Source organism: Papaver somniferum, chromosome 11, assembly GCF_003573695.1.
Source record: "Papaver somniferum cultivar HN1 chromosome 11, ASM357369v1, whole genome shotgun sequence".
Classification (NCBI taxonomy): domain Eukaryota; kingdom Viridiplantae; phylum Streptophyta; class Magnoliopsida; order Ranunculales; family Papaveraceae; genus Papaver; species Papaver somniferum.
The window spans coordinates 120,451,701-120,471,260 of NC_039368.1; the positions used below are offsets into that span (position 1 = coordinate 120,451,701).

General features: G+C 36.3%; 2 protein-coding genes and 1 pseudogene across 5 annotated transcripts; all 3 read left to right on the forward strand.

Annotated features, from left to right (window-relative positions):
* The first annotated feature begins 1,565 nt into the window (after positions 1-1,565).
* LOC113325024 lies at positions 1,566-2,580 on the forward strand (annotated as a pseudogene).
* A 3,391-nt stretch (positions 2,581-5,971) lies between these two features.
* LOC113325025 lies at positions 5,972-7,856 on the forward strand. The gene is made up of 8 exons (XM_026573268.1): positions 5,972-6,009; positions 6,288-6,321; positions 6,403-6,642; positions 6,745-6,834; positions 7,066-7,131; positions 7,226-7,317; positions 7,420-7,467; positions 7,553-7,856. The coding sequence occupies exons 1-8, from the start codon at positions 5,972-5,974 to the stop codon at positions 7,563-7,565; spliced, it is 621 nt and encodes a 206-aa protein (XP_026429053.1). The 3' UTR covers positions 7,566-7,856.
* A 639-nt stretch (positions 7,857-8,495) lies between these two features.
* Positions 8,496-12,003, forward strand: LOC113321376 (tRNA:m(4)X modification enzyme TRM13-like). 4 transcript variants are annotated; one of them, XM_026569286.1, is made up of 9 exons: positions 8,496-8,728; positions 8,815-8,880; positions 9,048-9,395; positions 9,493-9,733; positions 10,417-10,474; positions 10,625-10,711; positions 11,056-11,184; positions 11,321-11,459; positions 11,556-12,003. In XM_026569286.1, exons 1-9 carry the CDS (start codon positions 8,646-8,648, stop codon positions 11,560-11,562), a joined length of 1,158 nt encoding a protein of 385 aa, XP_026425071.1. In that variant the 5' UTR covers positions 8,496-8,645; the 3' UTR covers positions 11,563-12,003. The 4 variants fall into 4 exon arrangements, with proteins under 4 accessions (XP_026425071.1, XP_026425070.1, XP_026425069.1 ...); XM_026569285.1 differs by having other exon boundaries at positions 10,628-10,711; positions 11,552-12,001; XM_026569284.1 differs by having other exon boundaries at positions 8,498-8,728; positions 11,552-12,001.
* Positions 12,004-19,560: the final 7,557 nt, after the last annotated feature.

Consider the following 19,560-nt stretch of genomic DNA (forward strand, 5'->3'; position numbering starts at 1 on the left):
CAGAACTTCCATTGATATGGAGTTCGGTAACCTGCGTTTTTGGATCAAGTAACCGAACAGCACCTTCAGATGAGTTCGGTTACTTGTTCATCCTCACAAAGGAACCGAACTACACCTTCAGGGGAGTTCGGTTACATGTTCTTCACATAATGTAACCGAAAAGTTCGCAATCAGTTGGAAAATTATGATTTCTCGGAAAATTATGATACATTATCTAAGTTTGCATCGTACCTGTTTACCCAAATACTCATCTTCCGGTTGTGGTTGATAAAATCCATCATTTTCATCTTGAGTTTCACCTTGAGTTTCTTCTTGAACAATACAATCACCATCTAAGGAATAAGCCAAATGCGGATCATTTTGAAGATTTACAAATATAGTATTAGAGGATGGAGATGAAGAATCAGATTCATCACTTGAATACTCAAATTGGGTGAATTGGAAAAAAATTTCATTTTTCATGTTTTTCTCATTCATCTTCTCTACCTCTAATCTCACAAAAATTCTACTCATAAAAATTCACTCAACTAATAATAAACCCATCTTTTAATTTAATCTCATTAATTGTTTTTTAACTAAATCATTTCACTAATCATAACCTAAAATTAATTAGGAGGGTAGATTAGGTATTAAATAAATGTCTAGATAAGGGGTGACCTAGAATTACTTCCAATGTCTATACCCAAAATAGAACCATGGTCCCCAAAAAAACCATGGTCCCAAAAAATGGTTAAAATTATACAAAAATCACTTATATACTTCGACCTAGCGATAAAACTAAAGTACTCGATCCACTGAACTGATTGTGATCTGCTGCTTTAATTAAAATATTGTTTTAATTGAATTTTATTTTCGTCCTCACCAAAAAATCATATTGCTTTCATTTGTTTTCTGGAGTATGCGTTAACAAGTCCGTTCTTTTTAGTGCACCACATATTTTTAATTTCCAAATAAGTATTAAAGAAAGATATCTATATTTACAAATAAATACTGATAATTAATATTATTGTCGTTACAAAATTATCCATAAAAAAGAATTGTACCTTGTAAGAGGGCCCCCAAAAAAATTTTTCGCACAGGGCCCTCTCGGACTCTGGATCGGCTCTGGACTCAACCGAATCATGTTAGATCCAATCAGTTGTGGACAAGTTGTAGGTGAAATCTTAACCTTGTATGGCTTCTGGTTACACGGTTTTTATCCTTCGTTATTATGGCTCGTGTTCTGGCTTGGGACATCCAGCTGCATGGCAAAACAGTGTTTCTGTACTACACCAAGTATGTTTTCCTTTTCCTTCTCCTTCATATGATATTCTGTGACACTACCTGTGCTCTAATTATGCTTTTCGTGAGTGATACATAGGTGGACCTTTGCATTAGTCGTCTTCTATTTCGCGGTATGTGTTGTCTAACATTTTCTGTACTTCAGAATCAAAGTGCAACTTCCCGCATCTAACATTCATTTCTGCATATAGCTTGGCACAATAGCATCGGCACAAGGATGTTGGGAGAACTCGAGGAAACCTGTCAACCAAAACAATGGAAAAAATAATTTGGTAAAAACGAATATGGCGGAGAGTAGCAAATCCGAAATGAAAATGGTCAAAGTGCAGAGTTATCATGAGAAGGACAATGTCAAGGAAATTGCTGGCTTTTGGGGATATCTGATGCAAACAGTCTATCAGGTTAGGCTGCCAACACATTAATTCGAGGAATACTTCTCTTGCCAGACTTGTGCAGGAGCTGTGATACTTACGCGTACCATCTTTTGGTTTCTTATAGTCCCATCTCTCGCTGTTGCAGGAATCGAATTGAACCTGGTGAGAAGTATAAGATTAACATATGTATACATTAAAGAGCTGCACACGTAAACCTCGTTATCTAGGATGTATGTAGTATCTACATGAGCTAATGCAGTAAACCTACAATTCAAACCTCATATATCACTAATTTCAAGTGTAATGACCTCTTTTTGGCAGTTAATGGGATGTATGCATTCTCTTAATGCAGTGTTTCTTCTTATTGACACCGCTCTCAACAGCCTTGTAAGTATAACAGTCAAATCTGGAGAAGGTTCACTCAAATCTGGAGTATATTTAATAAAACTGTGATAATGACTTGACTTACTTGTTTGTAGCCCTTTCCGTGGTTTCGATTTGCATATTTCTTACTATTCAATTGTACTTACGGCATTTTCCTATGGATCCTTCGCGCATGTGGTGGTTCATGGTAAGTAACAAAACACCTCAGCGAGTTTTCATCTTAACAGGAGACAAACAAAGCAAAAGCTTATCGTCTCGCTGAATTGATGGTTTCATTTCTTTTTTCCAGGTGGCCTTACCCATTCCTAGATTTATCAACTCCATGGGCACCTCTATGGTAAAACACTAAATCCCTCTTGAACTTGAGCTCTTCTATATATTCTGCTTTCGCGCTCCTACACCCACTACAATTTTTATCTACAGGTACTTCTGCCTGGCCCTAATTTAGTTCCCTTGCTACGGATTGTATGCTGTGATCGTAGTACTAAAGATTGGAGCATTCTCAAAGTGGTTCCCTCGTGCATTTGTGAGCATACCATAGAGCCTTGCTGTTCATGGCTTGATCAACTATTGAGCATAGACTGGGATTAATCACTTTTGTATATTCTTTCAGTGATAGGAAGGTGTTCTTGTGAGGGAATACTAAAACCTGATGCATTTGCTCCTCAGAATCCATAAGCCTATATGGAGTTGAATTCATAAATATTGAGATAGTTGTAACTGACACTCTTGGTAAATGCTAATGGTACTATTGTCGTGAAATTTAAACTCAAAACTCCAATCCAATGACTAGTGAGTACAGAATCCAGCCAAATCAAAGACAATGATCATGTTTGTAATGTCCCTCCAATTTCGCAAAGACCCGTATTGGTGATATCCTTCCTGTGTCAAATTTATGATAGAACTTTCTAAGGTTTCTCCATCCACTGCCACTGCAACCTTCAAGAGTGAAGGTAACCGTAGTCCACCAAGGGACATATTGAACAAAAGCTATCACCCATGTAGACATGAGCCGAGACAAATAAACTCAACTTACCAGCAGGTGGAGAATGGTGTGTAAGACAATGTGAGTATATTTGAGCTAACACTGAATGATGAACAGTTTTCTCCTTGTTTTGGATGCCAATTTGAGTTTTAGAATCAGTTCAATTGGTAAACCAGTGAAGGTATCTGGCGTAATCACTGATCAACCAAAACCCTTGGTAGTTGTTGGGCAAACAAACAAGAATTCTTGGGGTAAAGCAAAGTGAAGTTCTGGTTTTGTATTTTGTATTGCCAAATTATTTTTCCTTTGGGTAAAGCTCAGCCAAGTTTAGTCTCCGTACCAGCTGGGCTAATACAAATAGGTTGGATCGGGGGAGGCAGATGTTAGGAACCCTTTTTCTCCTACAGTTGAAAGTTAGGTAATTTGGTGGTGGGTTAGGAGAAGATCTAATTTATTTATTTTTATCTCTAGCAGTTTGTATTGCCAATTTTTTTTCTTCTTTTACTACAAACCGGTTATATTGTGGAGGGGCAGATGTTAGCAACTCCTTTTCTCTTCCAAGAAGGCTCACAGTTAAATCCAACTTGTACTGAAAACATTGACCCTCTTGGCCTTTTAATGCCATGGGGATGGACCAACTAAAGTATTAGCTCCAAAAACAACCAAACCTAATAGTCCACACCAACTAGCTCAACTAAGCTTTTCTTTGTTCATCACTCACTCACTAGTCAACAGCTTAAACACTAACCTTCACCATATGAGAGTTTATGATCACACTCTGATCTCTAAATTTTAGGGTTCAACGTTTAGATATCCTCTAGAGTAGTATCCATGACAGTACTAATTCACTGGTAAGACCTTCTGTGCTTCATCGTTGTAATCGGCTCTATTTTTGCTGCCATATGGATGCTCCTGCGCCATGAAGAGAATGATGATACAAGAAAATGTTCAATGAAATATGAGAGCTTATTATTGGTTTGGAAAAATTTTTGGTTGGTCCTGGGCCCATATAGTTATTTATAGTAGGGTCCAACCGGAATTTTCTTTTATCTGGAGGTCCAAAATTAATTGAAAACATTGAAATGACCATAATAGCCTCTACTACCAAACGTGTCTGTGTCTACACCCTTATTATATTGAGTACATATCTGCTGCACTGCTTACAAATTTGAATACATATCTTATATACTTATAAATTCGAGTACATATCTTCTGCACTGCTTACAAATTTGAATATGTATCTTCTATACTACACTGCTTATAAATTCGAGTACATATCTGCTGCACTGCTTACAAATTCGACAATATATTTGTTGCTTATAAATTCGAGTAAATATTTGTTGCACTACTTACAACCTTATTATATCGAGTACATATCTGCTACATTGCTTATAAATTCGAGTACATGTCTGCTGCACTGCTTACATAAATTGAGTACATATATGTTATATTGCTTACAGAATTTGAGTACATATCAGTTTAACCTCACACTCAGGCGATCCAATTTCACTGGATTTTAATTTTTAATATCAGTTTCACTGCATTCAAATGGGCGTTCATACTGATATCAACACCTGCAACAATTCAATGAATTCATAAGTCAGTATTCGATGTATGTACTGCTAGATGATAACTTTAAGTGAATACAACAAAATCAAAGCAGTTGTTTCAGTACTCCATATATGTACTGGTGATAAACAAAGTAAAAAGCTATAAAAACTAGCACATATTTCAGTATTTTGCATACGTACTCATGGATCAAACAAAAAAAGTGTCAAAACTCTGAATAAAACAGAATCAGAAGAAGTTCTATCAGTACGTCATATACTTACTGCGTATTCATGAACTAAAAATCAACTGCATGTAAAGAAAAATTGATGAATCGATGAATATAACATAATCAAAGCACATATTTCGGTATTACATATACGTATTAATGGATCGAACCCAAAACCAGTGGAAAAACTCTGGATATAACCGAATCAAAACACATATTTCAGTATAATTTAATGAATCAACGAAAAAAATATAATCAAAACACTTTTATTTTAGTATCTCATATATATACTTCTGGATCAAACAAAAAAAAATGATGAAAATATAAATAATAACAAAATTGATTCAGCAGTTTTCAGTACGACATATATGTACTGCTGAATCATACAAATTAAGTGATGAATCCATGGGTAAAACAAAATCAAAGCCGATCTAAAACCTAATAAATTAATAAAAAACTGTAAATCATCAAAATCAGTTGGGAATACATCTATAACGATTACCAAAAAGTGATGAAAATATAACTAATAACAAAATTGATTCAGCAGTTTTCAGTACGACATATATGTACTGCTGAATCATACGAATTAAGTGATGAATCCATGAGTAAAACAAAACCAAAGCCGATCTAAAACACTAATAAATTAATAAAAAAACTATAAATCATCAAAATCAGTTGGGAATACATCTATAACGATTACCTAAAAGGAAAAAAAAAACATAAAACATCATGAAAATCGATTTGATCCTCATGATTCGGTCGAAAAAACAAATCAAAAAAAAAAACTAACAAAGAATCAAATAAGATGATTATAAAACATACCTGGAACAAACAATCTTCAAAAACAATCTTCAAAAACCATGTCGAGATTTCGAAGTTGCATCGAGAGGAAAGAGAGAAAAAAATGGATCTGAAAAAATCAGCTCTAGTAGAAATATGAAACTGATTATAAACCTCATAGAGAAGGGGTATTTCGGTGATTTTAAAAATTCACAGAAAAGGTCCCGCACGTGTATCGACCAGAGACTAAAAATTTGGGTCCAATTTTATTGTTTTCTTTTTATTATGGACCTCCAGTTACTGGGCTTTAGTGGGTGGACCTGCCACTAACTAAGAACACCATAATAGTACCTATAGGTAATTCCTACTATTCTCAACCCGATGAAGACAATGGAAATGTCAGTGCAGAGTGGACGCATCCTAATCATGTAGGATCTTACCAGTTGTGGACAAGCTGTTGGAGAAATCTTAACCCTGTGTGGCTTCTGGTTACACGGCTCTTATCTTTCATTATTATGGCTCGTTTTCTGGCTTGTGCCATCCAGGTGCACGGAAAAATAATGTTTTTGTATTACACTGAGTATGTTTTCCTTCTCCTTCTCCTTCATATAATATTTTGTGAAGCAATGGATAAACTATTTACAATGCAGTTTATATTCACTGCAATTGCAATGATCTAATTGTGCTTTTTGTGAGTGATATGTAGGGGGACCTTTATATTAGTCATCATCTATTTCGCGGTATGTGTGGCCGTCTAACATTTTCTGTACTTCTGGATTAATGAGCAAGTTCCAGAACCTAACATTTATTTTTGCATATAGCTTGGCACAATAACATCAGCACAAGGATGTTGGGAGAACTCGAGGAAACCTGTCAACGAAAACAATGGAAGAAATTGTTCGGTAGGAACGAATATTGCAGAGAGTAGTAAATCCAAAACAACCATAAGTTTTTGGGCAAACAAAGTCAGAGCTACGGTCAAAGTGCAGAGTTACCATGAGCAGGACGCCGTCAAGGAAATTGCTGGATTTTGGGGATATCTGATGCAAACAGTCTATCAGGTTAGCCTGCCTAAACGTTTTTTTCCATGGAAATACATTTTTGCTTAGCAAGCTAACTAGGTGGTTTTGCTTCAAAACTGGTGCCAACCTTTCTCTTGTCAGACTTGTGCAGGAGCTGTGGTCCTCACAGATATCGTCTTTTGGTTTCTTATAGTCCCATTTCTCTCCATTGAAAGGGTCAAATTGAACTTGGTGAGATTGCTAAATCCTTGTTGAGAAGTTAAGATTAACATATTATAGTGCTGCACACCCTAAACCTCCTTATCTAGGAAGTATGTAGTTTTTGCAAGAGCTGCACTTTGCATAGATTTGACTCCAATTGATCACCTTTGAGTTCTGCATCATGCAAGAGCTAATGCAGTAATCCTACAACTCAAAACTCATATATCACTAATTTCATGTGTAATGGCCTCTGTTTGGCAGTTAATGGGATGTATGCATTCTCTTAACGCTGTGTTTCTTCTCATTGACGCCGCACTCAACAGCCTTGTAAGTACAACAGTCAAACCTGGAGAAGGTTTACCCCGATTCTAGTTTTCTGTATCCAATAAAATTGCGATTCTGACTTGCTTCTTGTTTCTAGCCCTTTCCGTGGTTTCGCCTTGCATATTTCATACTATTCAGTTCTACATATGTCATTTTCCAATGGGTTATTCACGCATGTGGTGTTTCATGGTAAGCTAAACGAAACGCGGTAGGAGTTTTCATATTATCAGGAAACAAACAAAGCAAAAGTTCATCTTCTCATTGAATTGCTGGTTTCATTTATTCTTCCAGGTGGCCTTACCCATTGCTAGATCTATCAATTCCATGGGCACCTCTATGGTAAAACACTAAATCCATATTGAACTTCAGCTCTTCTATGTATTCCGCATTCGCCTACCAACACTAACTAGAATGTAATCTACAGGTACTTCTTATAGGCCCTAATTCACATCCCTTGCTACGGATTGTATTCTCTGATTGTAAAACTGATGAACGGAGCATTCTCGAAGTGGTTCCCTCGTGCATTTGTGAGCATAAAATAGTGACTTCCTTGCAGTATATGGCTTGATCAACTATTGCATGTACATAGAACGAGAGTTCTTAGTATTACTACACCTCACCAATTTATGAGATGAGATGAAATGATATCAGATGCTAATACACAAACAATCATTTATTTTTCTTATTATCATTGTGTGTACTTGCTATGAGTGTGACTCCAATATGGCAATTTGAACCCCAAAATCTAATGTGTAACTCCGTATCTACCGATCTAAATAAATCCGCTTATAACCACTTTAGAAGTTGTTTTTGACTTCTACAAACATAAAAGTCAGTCAAAAGTCAATTTGAGTATACAATTTTAGAATGACTTTTGGAAACAGAAAGTTAAGTTATTCTGAAGCAAAAATATTCTGTTTCTGACTTCTACTTATGGAGAAGCAAAAGCACAACTGTTTGCAAAAGTTATTTTTTGACTTCTAATAGTTAAAAATTTAAAACTCAGAAATGAATTTGGGTATTGAATTTCAAACGACCTCAAAAAATCCCAAAATTAACTTTTTGTGAAGCAAAAACATTTTGCTTCTGGTTTCTACTTCTGGTGAGGCCGAAGCACATCCTGTTTGGATAAATTATGAAAAGTTGTTTATGACAACTAAAAATTTAAAATCGTAAATAAATTTGGGTAGCGAATTTCAAAATAACTTCTAAAAATTAAAAAATTATTTTTTTGTGAAGCAATAAAATTCGGCTGAATTCTAGAAAAACAAAAACATTTCTGCTTCTGATATAAAATTCTCAAAATGGGTCACATAATTCAAAATGTAGTAAATGGACCAAAACCTGTCATTAGATGGAGCAGCAGCCGTAGATCTGCTTAGTGTCCCCATATTTCTCTGTTCGGTGAGCGTGAGCCAAAACTTACATTCGCTTAACTACTCAAAACAGGTCACGTTCCGATTCCAATAAACCAGCTAGGAAAATAGGGTTTTGGTTTTGATTGTTCAGATTACACTATGGAAAAATCAGCTTCAAGTTGTACGTTCTGGCTACCCAGGAAGAAACGGTTCTGTGCAAACATCCGAAGCCATGAATCTCAGTAAGACTCGAACCTCTCTCTCAATGTCTGTCCCTCCACTTTCATCATTATGTATTTGTGTTAACCTCTATTCTCCCTGTGTGTAGATTTTGTGGAAATCACAACCCCAAGTTCGAAGCTCAAAGAATCCCTTGCCCACTTGACCCATCTCAGTAAGAACTCTACTGTCTCTCAATCTCAGTAGACAAGTGTTTGATAAATTGTCTTAATGAATATTTTGACTTTATATATTATCTGTTTTTGGAAATTTGTTCTTGATGCAAAACCCAATACTGATTCTTACTTTGTTGTTGATTGTCTGTTCTTGTTGTGTGAAAAGTTTAATACTATGTGAAAATGTTGAAGCACATATCAAAGTCTGCCCATTTTTTAAGCAAGCACAGTCTTTGATGCTTCAACCTTTTTACAAAAAAGGTATTAATAGTGGTAGAGAAGAGGATGCTGTGTTGGGAAATGTGAAAGAGGTGGGTACATTAGTTAATGGGTCCGAGGATATTATCACATCAGTGATGAAAAGGAATGCTGTGTATAAAATGACCGTGTTTGAGTTTTATGAGCTGATTAGAAAGATTGAGGCGGTTTATGTATCGACATGTTCTGATATAAGAGAGTCATTTAAGGAACCGGAAGCTTGTGGGATATGGATGAACAGAGAAGAAGTAGACAGGTATAGTGTTTATATCTTTGTGTACTTTGAATGCATATGATGTCTATGTAATTATAATCTAATTTGGTGTTACTAACATCGTTGTAGAACATTTCAGGAATGTACCCTTTCAAGAGAAACATGTTCTGCAACAAGTCTCAATTCTTGGAAACTTGGAAGAATTTGGGGTGTTGGAGAATCCTACAAAGTTAGACGGTGTCGTGTCATCTGAATATGCTAACAAGAGACCTGCCGTAGTTGAATTTGGAGCCGGTAGAGGATATCTGACCCAAACACTTGCGGATTGTTACGGAATAAAGAAAATACTTTTAGTTGAAAGGAATTCCTGCAGGCTTAAGGTTAGATTGACCTTCTCTCGTGTTTTTTTTCATTGTTTATTTGTTGCACCCTAGTAGCATAATATCATCCTGTAAACAAAGAGAGGAACCAAAACCTCAGAGGAATTACGGCAAACTAAGCAAGAGGCCTCTCGAGGCACAATATAGCTGACTTGGAATCTTGGACTCACAAGTCCCATCCTGGGATCCAACTTTGCCTCCCTCTGCTTTCTTAGAATTTCCTTCATGTGATGTGATATCAGTTTCATTATTTATTTGAAGCTGAAATCCATCCCCAACCATATTTATCTTTCAATTTTGCCTATACTTACAGATCATAATACTTATTTTAATGCTACACCGCTGCACCTGACATCCTTCTGCAATTTTAAAAATCAAAATTAATGATCAATGAAGAACAATATCACCATTTTTATTCATAATTTGCCAAATGATCACCGATACTAGAAATATCAGCAGGAAATGAGGAACGAATTTAAAAAATCATTTTCGCGCATCCACCTACTTAGTTGGAAATATTACGCTGTGCCATAAGTAATCGAGTAGTGTCATGCATTTCTTAAATGAAACAGTAAGGATTCTGAGGAGATTCAGAGAGCGTAACTGTTTTTTTTAGCTTTTTGTTAGTGCTCTGGTAGGATCTGTAATTTATTCCTAGCTTTTAATTTTTTAAACAAATGTAGGCAGATCGAAGTTTGCGTCAAAAAGAAAGCCTGATGTTGGAGCGATTGAGGATTGACAGTAAGTAAGCTTTTCAGAAACCCGTCGTTTCCAGTAGCTTTGTCGTGAACTTCTTAGTTCATCCAAATCAGATATCTACTATACCAAGCTTTCTCAGTCCATTGTTCATTGTTCTTATATCGTGTTTCACACCCAAAATATACTCCACAGTAGAAGATTTGGACTTGAATGCTGTTGAGTCTTTGAAGGGGATTCCTTACCTTGCTATTGGGAAACATCTTTGTGGGCCTGCAACAGGTCAGTAGTTCTTTTTATGACAATGTATCCCTAAAGGCCTAAAGATTCTCAATTATACTGCTTGAAGTTTGTTTTGGTCTTGTTCAGTTGCCTTTCTTTTCCTACTCTTTGCATTTAGTTTATGTTTCCCCCTGTATTGTTATCTAAATCCTTTATATCAATGTAAATATATGGTGACTAGTTAATACATCCTCAGTATATGATATTGTGATTCTTACTCTTCGGTAGCTTCAGGAGTTATGACTGAAGAAAAACTACCCCATCATAACCTTTCTCGTCGTTATATTCGTCAATAAGTAAGTCAGTATCCTATATTTATCTTACATTGTAATTCATTGTTACAGATTTGACTCTTAGATGCTGCATCCCTAGGCAAACCATCGGAGATGTACATTCTAGTGATCCTTGCGACCTGAGAGGTCTTGCAATTGCAACATGCTGCCATCATCTTTGCCAATATAAACAATACATAAGTAATCATCAAGCCTGCCACCTTGCAGTAGATTTTTGGAGTTTCTTTTCTTTTGGGTTTGGTGGTATAAATTTCCTAGTGTGTGGATTCACTCCAATATGAATGAAACTAGCTTGTAATGATATTTTGTTCTGCAGATAAAAGCTATTTATCAGATTTGGGAATCAAAAAAGATGATTTCCATGCGATTACATGGCTTACCAGCTGGGCAATAGATGCGGATCACGGCTCAGATCTTTCTGATTTGGTGGATCAAGGATTACACTTGAGTTCCATGTAAGCAAACTTGTTTCTTTGTTTTTTTTTTTTGTTTCCGCTTATTAAAAGTTCTGATTAAACTGTTTGGCTTTTGGTTCAACACTGAGAAGAAAGCATGTGATGGGGTTGTCAGTGGTGTTGAAGAAATCGTAAAGAGTATGACAGCGATAGAGAGGGCAATACTAGGTTTGAAGTGCAAAGCTATTATCGATATGGGTAGGCTGAAGTGGGTTAAGCAGCTCAGTGGCTTCACATCAGAGCTTGTTAAGTATGTTCCATCTAGCATCTCTCCTGAAAACCATTTACTAGTAGCCAAGTACAGATAACACCTGCAAGTCATGTATTCAAATTTTACGACGTCACGAGTTCTCAGATTTGGTAGAAGTTCATTTTTGTCTGTAACGTCATCCATATTATTTCAGATTTAAAGAGTTTCTTGTGTGTAATCTCTATGATGCGTGTTCTCTGTTTGTTTGTCATTCAAACATTTACCTAAAATTATCATTTTAAGAAGATTGATATTTAAGATGAGATAAAATTGAAATTCAATCCGATTTTGCTACTTGTTCAGGCACTATTATTTCATTTTATTCTTTTTTTTTTTTGGAATGAGAAGGTTGGAATGGATCATTACTGTATATCCATTTTATATGTGCACGTTTCAGTACAACAAGTGTTAGTGGGCAGCGGGGACTGCAAAGCAGAAAATTGAATGGACAACCAAATTAACTCTAGTTTTCTAGTGTGCAACCAAATGAACTTCTGCAAAACAGTCACTCAGTGACAACATTTAGGTTTGCAGAGCTGACTAAAGCATCTTGCAAGGACCCGAGATTTTCATACATCCTACTGGTCGCAAGTTTTTGAACAACTAGACCAAATTTTATTGCCTGATTTGATCGGGCTGTTGACTAAACATACTGTTTTAAAATTTCCATCATTCATTCAATATTTTAATGAAATTCCATTCTGAATCTTCTTTGAATTTCTTAACGGTATTTTTCCTTCATCCATTCCAGCGTTGCATCCATGAATGTCTACATTTGTTCCAACTCCCATTACCATCGCCATATGCCTTTTCTGTGTTTACATACGTATCCCGCGGATCAAATCCAACGGCTGGGATTCTAGTTCTACCACTAGGTCTGATAGCGGGCTAGGGTTGGGAAATGGGGACCACTCACAGGGATAAACCGCGGTAGATTAATCATTTTCGATTATTAAGCTCTCATTCATTACTTTTTTTCGATATAAATTGAATTCTAGTGGTTTCTTCATCTATTCCACTGCCAAAATCACTATTCCTCCGATCTCTGGAAATGATTCTTGATTGGGTGTTCATCTTCTTAAACAACTCGACCCGTTGGATTTCGCTAAAACCGGATGACCCCTTCGAATCGTTCATGAATATCAGCAAACGTAACATCGAATCGTCCATGAATTTAAATCGATCAATTGACTCTGTAAGTAGTTTTATTTCTCCCTCTTTCTATTCTTGTTTCAGTAATCTTCTACTGGCTTCAACTAAGTTTCAACGGAGACATCAGAGAGACGGAGTTGGCTCCTGCAAATGGTTGAGTATTGGAATCTCATTTTGAAATCAATATCTTGAATCTTTAAATCTACACCAACACCCGAAAACAAAATCAGGATAAATACAGACCCATCAATTCAATTAAGTTCATAAACAAAAGGTCGAAGCTAGAGGGAAGTTTTAATAACGGGGAAGAAGTTGTAATCTGGTGATGAGTGGAAAACCCTAAAAATACGGTCATTGAAGTTGAGAGAGGGAAGTTCTAGAAACTATCATAAACCCGATTTCATTCATACATACGGTCTTCCAACTCAAAACTAATTGGCAATGAGGGAAAACCCGAAAAATTATAAACCGTAGGATCTTAAATGTCCAGAAAATATGGGACTAATAATTTCAACACATAGACCGTATGACTAGGAAATCAAAACCAACAATCATATCGATGAGAAGAAAAAAGGTGAAATTTTATGAGTTGCCGAAAAACCCGACAAAAGGTAGAAATGGGTTTTCAGTCTCCGGTGGTTCGGCAGAGAAACAGTGTCGGATTTGGCCCCTGCGAGTATAAAAAAAGCAAACAGAAAAGGTCAAACCAAAATATTGTTTTTCCAAATTTTTGTCGCTTCTTGGTCCATTGTCATTGAATTATGTCAATCCAATAGTGTGCCTGCATCTAACATTTTAGGCCATCCACATCCAATTTTGAAAACCAGAAAAGGGAGTGAAAACGACGTGTAGTTAAAAGAAAGAGACTTACTGTTACATCCTTCAACTTGTCCCCTTTATTTTGCCTTTGCCTGGCTAAATTAGGGCCTGTATAAATTAATTTGGGCCATGACAAAAATATTTGAAAATACTAAATTATCCTTTATACTAACTTTAATAATTCTAGTTATAGGTTTTGTTTTTTCAATTTCCATGATTATCAAAACCTAATCCTACACAACAATCCAATTCAATGATTGGGTTAATCCCTTTAATTTGTACCTTTAATCAATGACTTAATTATGATATTTTGAAATTTTCTCGTCATTTTTTTTTTCTGAAAATGACCCAGAATCGGTTGATGTATGCACTAACGTATACGAATTATGAATTGATGTATAACAAACAACAAAAATACCCTGAATCGGTACATATTACTCGTTACAAAAAACCGATTATAACAATCGGTAACTATTGAGGTACACATGTACCGATTCTTGTAATTTATTTATTTTTTCCTTATCAGAAAAATTCATATCCTATTATGGATGTTAAAAGTGACTGAGAACTTACATTTCTTCCATGTCTTTGATTTGTATACCAATTGATTCTGGTTAGACGATTCTAACAACTCCATTGTTCTCACAGATATACCTTTATTAATATTCCACTTGTGTTTTGTCTTTATTCTCTATAACCAAGAAACAATTAGAGCTTGTTTGGTTGTGTTTTCTATTTCAGAAAACACTGAAAACGGAAAACGGCCGAAAACGCGTTTAGTAGAGAAGTGTTTTTAAAAACTGTATTCAAAAACAGAATTTTTTTTACACTAAAAACGGAATACGAAGAAATATCGTTTTCATTTTCTGTTTTTTTCTTATTTCTTTGTCTCTTTACTCCTTGCTGACTGCCGGCAGCCAGTTTTTCATTCTCCAGTCCTCTCCTCCCTCTCTGTAACCTGCCATTGTTACTACGTACCATTCCATAGATATATAACTTTCCTATTCATTTGATCTTCAAGGTATATCATCATATTAAGTTCCATTTATAAGTTAGACCATAACTTACGAAGTCAATCTAAATCAAAAAATAAAATAATGTACAAGAAAGGAATGGTGAGTGGTGACTGTGAATTCTCCTTGATTACAGACCATGGAGTGCCTACTTAACTTGGTTGTCTTTGAACTGCTCAGTTCCACCTTTGTAAATAGGTGGTGTAGGTGTTTGATGAATTGCCACAACAAATACTCTGGTTTTTTAAGTATGTGAGGTAGCTACACAATTCAGAATTCATTCAGAAGGATATCCCTTAAGCTAGAACAAATATGCATGTCATTGTACTTGCATATACATACAAGAACATTACTCACCATTATGAGCATGATTGAATAGAATATGTTTTCAAAAACAATTTTCAAGGTTCATACCAAACACTTTTTTTAGTTTTTGAAAACAAACAAAACAAGAAAAAAGGGTATGTTTTAAAAACAATGAAAATGATTTTAGAAAACAGTTTTTAAAAACACAACCAAACAGGGTCTTACATTTTCCAGAACTCAATTCGAAACACAAAACTCATTTTGTCTTCATTCTCTATAATCCAGTGACTCCACTTTTTCATGGTCCTTTATTCACACTGACACATTTCATCATTAGTTTTTTCTTCTTCCTGGTTTAGATATTCCTTCCTTTGGGAACTAATCATCGATTAATCATCGATTCATTAATTTGTTGAGGGAGAAATCATTTACTACGGACTCGAAAACTAAAGAAGATTAAGACCCAGAATCGGTGTTGGATAATAACAATTAAAAATTAATCAAACAATTAAATAATATAAGAGGCACTTATCTGATTTTTTGTGTGTTCTCCTTAGTCAACTGTTAATGTCTTGAACATCCTGCTAAACATCATGGAAACAAGAAAACGGTAATGGTAGATTGAGGCGCATGTTCAACATACTGTCCTTAAGACAAGAATGCCCGGCTACACTCTAAAAAGATGATGCTATAGCCCTACGGGTACATCTGCCTCCAAGATACAACAATCTTAACAAGCTTGAATAGCACATTCAAACTTGTCCTTCTAGAACTTGGCAGCGGAAAACTCACGAATCGTTAGCACTGTAAACCCTCGTATCAAAGATCGAAAAAACGAAGAAGAAGTACTATTAACCCTTGGGGATATAAGAGAGGTTTTTCTATATATATGTGCAATAAAAAAAATTCTTCATATATATAAAACCCTAACCCGATAAAATTTGGAAGGTGTTTTTATTTTTGGAAAAACCTTTTTATTAGTAATTTTTTATTCACATAAAACTGTATTTTTTCCAACAATCCCCCACATGAATAAAAATACAATAAAACACTGAAAACAAGAAATATCATGAATAGGCATAGGTGTCCATAAGGTCTTGAACCTTTGCTTAGTGAGAGGTTACCTGAATTACTTATTAGCCAGTGTCCATTAGGCCTTGAACTGTCTAACATTTGGTGTAACTCGCGATAACAACCAAACATGATATCTCCACGGTTGCTGCCAAGCTCCGCCGTTGTGTCCATTTTGGCCCTGGACGTCTTGTTTCTCAGAATGCTCTAGAGAATCAGCTCATATTCTCATAGAAAGCGACCCACTTCCTCATTCAGATAGGTGAGTTCCATTAAGAGTGTTCACTGCTACACCCCACTTCAATCTTAAATTGAAACTATGGAACTCATTAAGACTTATTAAAGTCACCCTTCACATGCAGTCACACTATCACATCTACACCATAGGGAAGGGACAGAGAGAATATAATTCTCTGATAGTGTTTACCTTTACCTACCATAAATTAGTTGTCTCATTCGAAACCTTGATCTTGGGATCTCCAGTCGGCAAGGTTGAGTATCCTTCATGGCAAGTTTATTTTATATGAGCTTAAGTCCCATTCCCCCTCGATGTATAATTACGAACTATCTCTTTAGAAAATCCTTTCGTCAAAGGACCACTAATTTTTCTGTTGACTTCCCTAAGTCTGTGAGGTTCTCTTTTGACTTTACATGTCTACTGAGACCTCTTTTTGACTTCACGAATCAACTAAAATTACTTCATTAAAGAGTATAGTTGTCTTACCGAATTAGCCTTCTTCGAGTATGTCTAGACTTTGTCATTGCTCATTTACTTTAGACTCACATAGTCAATTGAGTTTCTGCAATGATGGCCACAGGCTTCGGTCACAGAGGAATATCTTCTAAGAAGCATCTTAGTAATCATTCGTCTTCCTCTTATGCTTGAATTAAAGCACACGAACTTTGATTTCTTCAATATACAAGTTCATCTTGTCTGTTTTAAGGACTTCCTTAGACAAACACTCCTTAAGAGGATACACACATAGGCTAAGATTTTTCATCGCCTGAAACAACAACATCTCTTAAGGTCAGTACAATATGTATTACATACACAATTTAAGATGTACCTCAAGTATGACAAGTCATATCACAAGTCTCTGATCAGATTATCCCAGTAATTCTTTTGAGATACTAGTGTGTTTGTATACCTGCTATACTGCACATTTACAACACACATTAACCGCATCGAGTTTGACAAAGACTAATTTCCTTCAGAATATCTTCTGGTTCACTTAGATCCTTTAGATCATATCAATCAACTTGGTCTTTCAGTCAAATCGTAAATATCACATGTACTATTCACTAGTACATTCTTTATAGCTACCTCAAAATTAAGGTTAGTGCAATATATATCACATATTTGTAATTAAACATGTACCTCATGCATTCCAATCTCTCGACCTCTAATCAGAGCATCCTGGTGATTTCCCAGGGTAAACGCGGATATGCACATTGTTTTACAACACATAAACACGTTAGACAGAAACTATGTCCTCAAAATTTCTTTTGATTACTTACTGATCCTTTAGACCACGTTAAAACACATTAGTTTCCTGCCAAATCTTCAACATCTAAGATTTGTTAGTGGTTGTAAAATATATAACAATGGAATACCGAAATATATGCATTAATATCCAGCAAATTTTATATGTGCGTTTGCAAACAAACTGGCCAAAAGGCCTTGAACACGTTAAGCATTCCTATGACAGACAGCCCCCCACATTTAGATGATTTAAAATTAGTTAAGGCTTACCTCTTGCTTTGAGCTAGTGCATAGCAGCAATGGGTACAACAACTAATCATCACAAAATGATCCTCATCTCTTTTTTGAAATTCTCAGCACAAAACATCACTTTAAAGGTGTACAAACTTAAGTAACTTCTTAAAGATAGTCACATGATTGTTAAGCCTAACGTGATTTCCATAGCACCTTTGCATGAGGAGATGCATTGTAAATTAACTTACTCGTTCTGCCAGGTATGTTTTTGCATGATGGAGGACTCACTTTCATTGACACAATCTAGTGTTCCAGTTCCCGCATCCATCGCCTCATCTTTGCACGCAATTTATTTACCTGACTAACAAGATCTTATGTGGTTTCCTGTGTGGCACCTAGCATAGCTTATACAAGCACAAGTCAGGGATTCAACACAGAGATTAATTGTTAATTAAGCTGAAAAATCATCAAACAATTCATAAGGATAATTGTTGTTTCCAGCTTCAACAGTCCCAGGATACCGGTAGCCCGCACTACTACTGGGAACTGGATGCTCACCGTAACCTGCTTGAGTAGTCCCATATGGCACATGACCACCAACCTGACCACCTTGAGCATATCCAGGTGCTTCATGAGCAGTAGGTTGACTATAACCAGACAGGGCGCCTTGCTGAGCGTAAACATGAGGTGGTTGCTGCGTGTACTCATCATCAAAAACAGCTGGTGCTGCACCGTCTGGAGAATATGTTTGCTGTGATGGGTGAAGATACATTCTCCACCCTCCTACCCCTTCCAAATTGAGAATACTATTTCCGATGTATTGGAGCAACATTTCACTTATTTGCGTGAGAGACTAGAATCAGCAATACTATAATTTTCCTTTGAAGTAAATTCGCAAGGTATTCAATTATGAGAAACTGAAACAGAATTGTACCCCTTAAGTACATTCAACCTCACAAAATTTTTCGTCCTCAACTCGTATTGCATTTCCACTAAAAGGCAGTATATCACTCTCATACAAGTCGGTGTTTAAGGTTGCATCTAGGACAGTCCATGACCATCAAATGATTCTGTAAGCCGAGGACGCTTCAACACAGACAATAAACACATGCTCCAACAGCTTTACTGACTTGGGCCTCTCTCACCCTACCTGCCAATGCTATATAGCACCTGATGGCTCCGGCAATCGCTTTACAATAATATTTTTGTACAACCAGCAGGTCCGGAACCCTCAACAATTCAATATAGGCCTGGAGAGTCAATTTTTAAGAAGGATAGGAACGGACGTCGAATAGGTCTTCAGTCATTGCGTAGAGCTTCTCCACAGCAAAGAACCTTCTACTAGAAGTCTCGAATTTTTGTAGGCGGTAATAACTCTCTCCAGAAGTAAGCTCAAACCACATCGACTGCCTTAAGTAATGCAAATTATCGTGTCGATCTAAATCCTCTCCTGTACAACCAGCCGCCTGCTCAGCCAAATTCCCCTGCACAAAATCCTCTCCTGTATAAGCAGCCGCCTGCTCAACCAAATTTCCCTTCAGAAGCAAGACCAGCGTGCATCTCAGCAGTCATAGCATCAGCAACTACTCTTAGTTTCTCAATTGGTGTAGCCCAAATATCAAGTTCAAATGTTGATACACCTCTGAAGGTACCAGACATGTCGTAGCTTTCTGATAATCAATGAACCGAACACCAACTGGGAACAAAGCAAGGGATTCTCATCTTTCCATCGTGACTCGGCCTCCCTGACTTCATCTCGATCTCGTCATCACC

Bases quoted from the DNA above. Each gene is read 5' to 3' on its own strand.
- LOC113325025 (XM_026573268.1), top strand. From the start codon at position 5,972: ATGGAAATGTCAGTGCAGAGTGGACGCATCCTAATCAT. The intron at 6,010-6,287 runs GTAGGATCTTAC...AGTGATATGTAG, and splicing joins AGTGGACGCATCCTAATCAT to GGGGACCTTTATATTAGTCA. The intron at 7,318-7,419 runs GTAAGCTAAACG...TTATTCTTCCAG, and splicing joins CACGCATGTGGTGTTTCATG to GTGGCCTTACCCATTGCTAG.
- LOC113321376 (XM_026569287.1), top strand. From the start codon at position 8,646: ATGGAAAAATCAGCTTCAAGTTGTACGTTCTGGCTACCCAGGAAGAAA. The intron at 8,729-8,814 runs GTAAGACTCGAA...CCCTGTGTGTAG, and splicing joins ATCCGAAGCCATGAATCTCA to ATTTTGTGGAAATCACAACC. The intron at 10,712-11,055 runs GTCAGTAGTTCT...TCATTGTTACAG, and splicing joins TCTTTGTGGGCCTGCAACAG to ATTTGACTCTTAGATGCTGC.